The sequence below is a fragment of the Brassica napus genome, chromosome C2 (genome assembly GCF_020379485.1).
Source record: "Brassica napus cultivar Da-Ae chromosome C2, Da-Ae, whole genome shotgun sequence".
NCBI classification, from domain to species: Eukaryota; Viridiplantae; Streptophyta; class Magnoliopsida; order Brassicales; family Brassicaceae; genus Brassica; species Brassica napus.
This window is the reverse complement of record NC_063445.1, coordinates 65,052-72,708: the sequence shown is the minus strand read 5'-3', so window position 1 is coordinate 72,708 and position 7,657 is coordinate 65,052. Positions and strand designations below refer to the sequence as shown.

At 35.2% G+C, this 7,657-nt stretch overlaps 3 protein-coding genes across 3 annotated transcripts; 1 reads left to right on the top strand and 2 right to left on the bottom strand.

The window, feature by feature from the left end:
* The first annotated feature begins 734 nt into the window (after positions 1-734).
* On the top strand, positions 735-2,731 carry LOC106385881 (expansin-A2-like). Its single transcript, XM_013825782.3, has 3 exons — positions 735-1,268; positions 1,469-1,781; positions 2,132-2,731. The coding sequence occupies exons 1-3, from the start codon at positions 1,121-1,123 to the stop codon at positions 2,436-2,438; spliced, it is 768 nt and encodes a 255-aa protein (XP_013681236.1). The 5' UTR covers positions 735-1,120; the 3' UTR covers positions 2,439-2,731.
* Positions 2,702-4,136, bottom strand: LOC106386341. The gene is made up of 7 exons (XM_013826193.3): positions 3,976-4,136; positions 3,739-3,894; positions 3,578-3,662; positions 3,409-3,495; positions 3,251-3,295; positions 3,091-3,158; positions 2,702-2,995 (listed from the first exon to the last, which is right to left on the bottom strand). The coding sequence occupies exons 1-7, from the start codon at positions 4,041-4,043 to the stop codon at positions 2,968-2,970; spliced, it is 537 nt and encodes a 178-aa protein (XP_013681647.1). The 5' UTR covers positions 4,044-4,136; the 3' UTR covers positions 2,702-2,967.
* Positions 4,137-4,319: 183 nt separating this feature from the next.
* Positions 4,320-6,421, bottom strand: LOC106422697 (peroxidase P7). The gene is made up of 4 exons (XM_013863475.3): positions 6,137-6,421; positions 5,835-6,026; positions 5,325-5,490; positions 4,320-4,912 (listed from the first exon to the last, which is right to left on the bottom strand). The coding sequence occupies exons 1-4, from the start codon at positions 6,359-6,361 to the stop codon at positions 4,521-4,523; spliced, it is 975 nt and encodes a 324-aa protein (XP_013718929.1). The 5' UTR covers positions 6,362-6,421; the 3' UTR covers positions 4,320-4,520.
* Between the last annotated feature and the right edge of the window lie 1,236 nt (positions 6,422-7,657).

Here is a 7,657-nt window from a genome sequence, read left to right as displayed (position 1 = left end):
GTTAAGAAATTGTTCTCTTTCCATTTATTTCAAAAAAAAAATTAGGAATGCTTTATGAATGATCATTCACTATGACTGGTGTTATTTTTTCGGAATCAAATGGAATGACTCATTCCCACGTATTTCCAATTCCAAATTTTGTTGATCCAGTTGCAGATCGTGTTTGCATGTATACAAATTATTAGTGGAATTAAAATATCATCTCGTCGTAATTGTTACCATCATGGTTTTATTCATCTAATTGATTGGTAGAAAGTCTGTTACCGGAAACAACGGGAGACGATCTCATGTTTTTGTATCTCTGTGTTCGGTTTCATATGCCGACTACGTCTGCTTTTGATTATCTCATCACATGTCTTTTTCTCCTTGCTATTAATATCCAACAAGAACTTATGAGATATACATCAACAATCGAAAAAATCAATGAGATATACATCAACAAACGAAAAATTAATGAGTATTATACATTAACAAAGAAAAAGAACTTATGAGTATATATATACATATGATTAGCTTACTAATTTGTAGATTAAATTAAAGCAAAACTATAAGATTGATACGATAAGTCATGAATCATATGATTGATTAAAGTGACAAAACACAACTGTGAGTTGAATGTAAAAAAACAACGAAACTCTTGCCGAAACCATGTATGTTATAACAAAATGTCGTGGGCTATAGAAGGAACATCACATATATGTTATAATTAACCAAAACATGATATATTGTTTTTTTGTAACTTAACATCATATATTGTTAAACCAATAATAATACGATTCATAGTCATGTGACGTTTTCACGTGGCATAAAGTAGGAGTCCATGCGCGCGGTATATCCGTTGGGATCGTTAAGCGCCAAACAGAATTGCATGTGAAACTTTTGCATAATGCAAATAACTTGCAAACGGAAATCCTGGAAAATAAGACTGATATAACTACGTCAGCTTCTTCGATTTTACGTTTGTGAAAATATGTATTTTTTTTCTTCTAGTAATCTATAACGGATCATAAGAGAAGTGATAAGCAGTAAGCACTAGTGATCTCCCTATATAAGTGAAGTCTTGAAAGAATTGAAAACTTCACTCAGCTTATTTTTCAACTTTTCAGCCCCCAACAAAATCATGAATCTTATAGAATATGCCCATTTTTTAATTATTTCACTATTCACCTTCAACTTTTGCTTCCAGCGGATAAACTCCGACGACAACGGAGGCTGGGAGAGAGGCCATGCCACTTTCTACGGTGGAGCTGATGCATCCGGAACAATGGGTACTTAAAACATATGTATTTCTTATTTGCACACACATCATCTCCAAATAAATTAAATTACATTTTTTTGAATAAAAAAATCATCCATCTCCAAATAAATTAAATTACATTTTTTGAATAAAAAAATCATCTCCAAATAATCATATAGATACTTTACATTCAACTCTAGCTTAACCGTTAAAAATGTTGACGTTTTGTAGGAGGTGCGTGTGGGTACGGTAACTTGTACAACCAAGGCTACGGACTACAAACCGCGGCGCTGAGCACGGCTTTGTTCCAAAGCGGCCAGACGTGTGGGGCTTGTTTTGAGCTACGTTGTGAGGATGATGATCAGTGGTGCCTCCCTGGTTCCATCATCGTCTCTGCTACAAACTTCTGTCCTCCAAACTTTGCCTTAGCCAACGATAATGGTGGTTGGTGCAATCCTCCCCTCCAGCACTTTGACTTGGCCCAGCCCGCCTTCCTTCAGATCGCTCAGTACCGAGCTGGGATCGTTCCTGTCGCATTCAGAAGGTAAAGAAAAACACTTGTAGCTAATTGTAGGGGTTGATCATCCGGTTTATATGCTTTGGTTTTATATTTTCCCCGGTTTTATAGAAACTAAAAACCCAATAAGAAATTATTTGTTATTTATTATTTTAAACTAAAATTCTATACAATAATATAACAAATAGTCTATATTTTGCAATTAAATATCATTAATATTTATGGAAAAATAGCTTTATTTTGATCAAATATAATTAATAAATATATTCAGCGAGTATAGCTTATCAGCCTTGTTTGGTTTTGTTAGGTTACTACAATCCAGTTTATATGACGTGAAAAACACCTTACTATTTTTGTCATATGTTGATGATATATAGGGTTCAATGTGAGAAACCTGGAGGGATAAGGTTCACGATAAACGGGAATTCATACTTCGACCTCGTGCTGATCACAAACGTGGGTGGTGCTGGAGATGTTAAGGCCGTAGCTTTGAAAGGCTCAAAGACTAATCAATGGCAATCCATGTCAAGAAACTGGGGACAGAACTGGCAAAGCAACACTTACCTCAGAGGTCAAAGTCTCTCTTTTCAAGTCACTGCGAGCGATGGTCGGAGTGTTGTGAGCTATGATGTTGTGCCTGAGGATTGGCAATTCGGTCAAACTTTTGAAGGAGGACAATTCTAGATTATGTATCAAGAGAAACTTAACTATATATATAGACACAAAAAGAGTCAATGATTGTGCTTAAGACAAAGACTCAGCTTCTTATACGTCTGGATCATATAAACTCATAAGATAGACAATGGGACAACCATCCAAACTACGTTTTACATTACTTTTGAGCGTTTCTTTTAAAGACTTTCATTATATCATAGTTTCCCCAAAATTAGAGCAAATTGGAATGTCTTATTTCATTAGATATATAACTATTAGTTGCACAATCATGATCACGGCCAAGATATAATGCAACATCCATATAATACACCAATGTTTGTTTCTCAAATCAGTTAATTTGCCAAACAATCAATGTCCCCTTGGTAGTGACTGAAAAAAAAAGGATTTAAAGAGCACTAACCAAAAAAAAGAAAGAGAAATAACTCTAAAGTTATATATACTAAGGAAAAAGATGAGCCTCTCTTTGCCTATATTTACACAATATTCCCCGAAAAGAAAAAAAACTCCCAACAGGTGAAAACCCTCTCCACCAAGTGTCTCAGTACTTCAGTACACTATCGTCTTCCCTGTTTCACAATGGAAATAAAAGTCAGAAAACAAGACGCAAGAACCAAGAGATTTGGTTAATATTGTATGGTTCAGAGATTTGTGTAACAATTACCAAAACTCATGTTCAAAATGATCAGATGAATCATAGTCCTCCCCTTCATGATCACAGCACTCACAAAACTGTATGAATTACGCAAATGGTTATGCCAAAAGGTGGAGACAAAGACAACCTTTCTTGGTTACGCAAGGAAAAAAAAAAACATTACTCAAACCTTGTCAAATTTTGTAGCAGCTTTTGAATCTGCCTCATCATCTGCCTGCAAAATTACAAAGTGTTTCTAATGACACAAACTCATTAAGACTACTAAACCCCTAAAAGCTTAAGTATGAATTTAATCAAATAAGCAATATCCAGAGATAATAATATTACCTTATGTATACTTTGAGCTTCTTCTTTTAGTTTCAAGTTATGAGCCAAATCAACTTCTTCAGCACGAGCTATAAAGGGTTTCTGATCCTGGAACATAACCAACAAGGACACATACACCAAGCCTATAAAAAATAAGGTTTTTTTTTTTTAGAAAATTTAAAAGTGATACCTCTCTTGACATGTTCTTCCACACAATGAAACATATTCTACTAGCATCCACCATGTTCCCATCGTAGCTTTTCCTAAAATCCTCTCTATATATATAAAAAAAAGTTGAAGTCTTTAAACGCAGTCGTATCCAGAAACAGAGTAGGGTTATGGTTACAGTACAGGAAGAAGACGAAGGGTGATCTAGGCTCATCTTCAAAGCTCCCAACTGGTTTACTATCACTCGATACGCACTTGAACCTCTTCGGTTCTCTTCGTTTCTCCCCACACTCGTGCATATCAAACAGAGCAATCGCGATCATATCTCCACATTCCTCACTGGAACCAAAGCCAAAAACAGAGTATAACGAAACTATTTTAAAAAAAAAACTCAAATTGAGGAATCCAAAAAAGACTTACCATTTATAGAAAGCGCTTCCATCGGCAGCACGACGAAAAGCTTGAACCCTTTTACGGATTCTCGCCATTGATGCCCTCGCTTTATCAAAAGCTCTTCAATTTTCTGTACTTCTGAAGGAGACAAAGGTTGAAACTTTTTTTTAAGGTGCCATTTAGTGAATAATATTGGTTAATGCTAACGTGCGCTTAACAGATTAATGCGCGGGACTATAATTGGCGCGTATATATTTAATTAAAAACAGAGTAAATCTCTCACTCCCGCTTCCGAGAATTTTTATCCTTAAACAACCAATGAGATTACGCCACGTAATCCCGTGAATTACGCTAATAGAAAACTTCGAAAATGGTAATAAATATCGTAAATATTTCTTAAGCGGATTTCATTAGATATTAATGTGGACGTATTACATACTCTTTTTTGGACGTAACACATACTTAAACACTAAATAACACACATTTAAACGTATCTTCAAATTTTTAATGGGAAGATTAAAGTCTTATTCTATCACAAACCAATCATAAAATAACACGTGGAGAGAGAGTGATCAGTTTGTTTTCCCACAAACTTTCCTGATCTCACCGCTACTACCAGTCAAGGGGCTAATATCACCCATCTTGATCATCGCTGCCGCGAAGTCGGAGTTAAAGCTCGACGGACTGTTGCTGTAGCCACGGACTATGGAGTCGGTGGAGCCCCCGTTGAAGAGCACTTGGTCTGAATGGAGTAGACCTCTCTGAGCCATTAGGTTCTTGAAGTAGCTGTTGTCGAAAGAAGTCGCTGAGTTGATGTCGAGTGGAGCTAGGTTTGCGTCTCCGGAACCGGCGGCTCTAGGGCAAGATCTCTGCCGTAGGGTGGCGAAGGCTGCGTTGATGTTTGTCTCGTTGTAGACTCTTGCTCGGAAGTTCACGCAACGGGATTGACCAATCGTGTGTGCACCTGAATAAAAAGATTATAGAATAGTTTGTTTAATAGTTGACTAGATTTTTTGGTTAATTAATTAACACTATCATTAAAATACTTTGTCGGTGTTTTGTAATAATAATTTATATGATTACGTAACTTTGGCAAAGGAACAGGAAAGCCAAAGTGTGTTGAAAAACAAACACAACAAAACAAGCAAGACCCAACAATTTTCAAAAAGACAATCTAATTATTTATTTTGTATCTTAATCATGGAAATGTATTAACGGGTATTTTAGAATTTGTAATCAGGCTTTATCAAACGATTGATTTAAAAGGAATATCCTCCATAGGTTGCTTTATTCTTTTATCTCAATCAACCTATTGAACAAAAAGTTGCATATATTGTAATGAAAAAAAAAGAGGTAAGAAGAGAAGTGACACGGACCGGAGAGAGCAACCATATCCCTGGTGGAGAGTCCAACGGCGCTGAAACTACTAATAAGCTGGCTCAGACTCATACTCGGTGCTGGAATGTTACTATTCGCCGCGGCTTGACTCGCCGTTTTTGCATCTCTTCTTCCTACTTTCACATTCCAATTCGGCCCTCCAAGCTTCAACCAGGACAAAGACGAATTAATGTTATTGCCGGTTTAGTCTATCAAATTTGCAAAACCGAACTAAGATCACTTTTATTTTAAATGGAGTTTAGAATAAAAAAATATATCAATTATACTTTTTTTACTCAATAATGAAAATGGATTTACTCCATTAATAAATGATATAATACACTTATTTTTATTCATTACTCAATTTTTTACTTCAGAATAGAATTGAAGTAAAATTCAAATTTATTATAGAGAGATTACGTTTATAAAAATGAACTAATACATAAGAAATGCTTTAAGAAATAATCTTGTTGGCAAAGAGAGAGTTTATATATATGGAGCTTAATTACTTGTACAACGGAGTCTCTGGCTGCAATGGCTAAGATATCAGCACAAGACACAACCCCGGGACATGCCTTTTCCACCGCGGATTTAATGGTGTCGATCACAGTAAACCCACGAGCAGAGTTGCGGTTAGGGCCCGCGTTTTGTTCTCCCGTAAAGCTTGATGTGTCGTCTAGTAGAATAGAACCGTCGCATCCCTGTATATATATATGCATGTTACGACTATGATTAGAAGGAAAGAACTAAAAAGAAACCATTATGCTGCTTTCTTGGGATGCAAGGAAAAGGTCAACAAAAAAAAACTTACGTTGACGAAGCAATCGTGGAAGAAGAGACGGAGGATAGATGCACCCATTCGAGGCTGGCTGCTAACGGCAGATTTAACGCCTGATTTAACGGTGGAGAGTAGATTAGGGCAAGAGGTTGAGTAGAAGTTTGTGGTGAGTTGTGCTTTGACGACGTTATTGTTATCACGTTGCAGTAAAAGCGTAACGACTAGAACTAAAATGGAAACAAATTGATTTGAAGCCATGTTTGAGTAAATAAAGACTTGGGTAGACTTAGAGTTGATTATTATTGTACTTGGAGAACAAATCATAACGGAGTAGAGGTTTATATAGAGGATGCCCTAATTAAAGTGATAGACAGGTAAGCTAACGCGTTGAAAAATGTATATGGTTTTAAGTTATTTACTTTGTTTTTGGGGTTTAGTATTCATTTTTGCATGGAATTAATTCAATTGGTAACATCAACGTCGGTGAGAGAAGCTAATACAAATTTCTTCCTTTTTTTTTGCTAAAATTTGGTGGTAGCTAATACAAACTTTCTCAGCGGTATTTTTTTTATTACCATAGGTCTAAAATCAGATTTTATAAATTTTGATATAAAAAATAATCCCTCATTCCTTTCTATCAAGGGTGGTTTGAACCTAAATCACAAACGATCCAATCTTCTGAGCAGTAATATTTTGTGTCAAGTAATTAGTATATCCATCAAATTAAGTCGAAGACTTTAGATAGTTGACTTGCAAAATGATTAGATATAAGAGATTAAATTAAGGGGTTTTTGCCAAAACTAACCCACAACTTGATTTTAATCCCAAACCTATACCCAAACTTGAATCAAATGCAAAACTAACCTAAAAGCCTAGTGAAATTACAGCTCAGCCCCTTGTGACCAAACAAAAAAACAGAAGCCATTTTTACGAATATAGCCCCAGTAAATCGTCTGAGTCGTCTGAATTGTTGGAAGTCGTCTAGACGACTGAAGTTTCAGTCTTCTGGTACCAGCTTATTTTAAAAATAATTTATAAATCTTGTAAAAAATATTTTGATGCGTGAAAAATAAAAATCAAGTAATTATAAACAGTTTTAAGTGATATAAATTAAGATATGATAAAATTGATTTGTTTTAAAGATAGATGAGTGGAAGTAGTGTATCATTATATTCTTTGGTTTAGGAGTTTGGCAAACATATGTTGTAGTATTGTATGTATTGTTAGGGTTAGATCTTGGAAAACTAAAATGTTTTTTTCAAAAATTAGTTTTCACCAATATGTGTTTATTTCTGTGTATAGTAAACACTTTTCAAGTTTGATTTGATTTTATGAAGTGTTTAATTAGATAAATAAGTTTAGGGGTTATGTTTAGGGTGTGGACGACTTATATTTCAGTCGTCTGTTGAATAATTTACACGGACGACGTATATTTCAGTCGTCCAGACGACTTACTTGTAAGTCGTCTGGAAAGTCTTTTATTTTAGTTTCCCGCTAAAAATATTTAATTTCCCGCTGAAAATATTAAACTCTTCTGGACGACTTACATGTAAG

Bases quoted from the DNA above. Each gene is read 5' to 3' on its own strand.
- LOC106385881 (XM_013825782.3), top strand. From the start codon at position 1,121: ATGAATCTTATAGAATATGCCCATTTTTTAATTATTTCACTATTCACC. The intron at 1,269-1,468 runs GTACTTAAAACA...GACGTTTTGTAG, and splicing joins TGATGCATCCGGAACAATGG to GAGGTGCGTGTGGGTACGGT. The intron at 1,782-2,131 runs GTAAAGAAAAAC...GATGATATATAG, and splicing joins GTTCCTGTCGCATTCAGAAG to GGTTCAATGTGAGAAACCTG.
- LOC106386341 (XM_013826193.3), bottom strand. From the start codon at position 4,043: ATGGCGAGAATCCGTAAAAGGGTTCAAGCTTTTCGTCGTGCTGCCGAT. The intron at 3,296-3,408 runs GTAATATTATTA...GTAATTTTGCAG, and splicing joins AAGCTCAAAGTATACATAAG to GCAGATGATGAGGCAGATTC. The intron at 3,159-3,250 runs GTTTGAGTAATG...TAATTCATACAG, and splicing joins CTGCTACAAAATTTGACAAG to TTTTGTGAGTGCTGTGATCA.
- LOC106422697 (XM_013863475.3), bottom strand. From the start codon at position 6,361: ATGGCTTCAAATCAATTTGTTTCCATTTTAGTTCTAGTCGTTACGCTT. The intron at 6,027-6,136 runs GTAAGTTTTTTT...ATATATATACAG, and splicing joins TCCACGATTGCTTCGTCAAC to GGATGCGACGGTTCTATTCT. The intron at 5,491-5,834 runs GTAATTAAGCTC...TCCTGGTTGAAG, and splicing joins CCAGAGACTCCGTTGTACAA to CTTGGAGGGCCGAATTGGAA.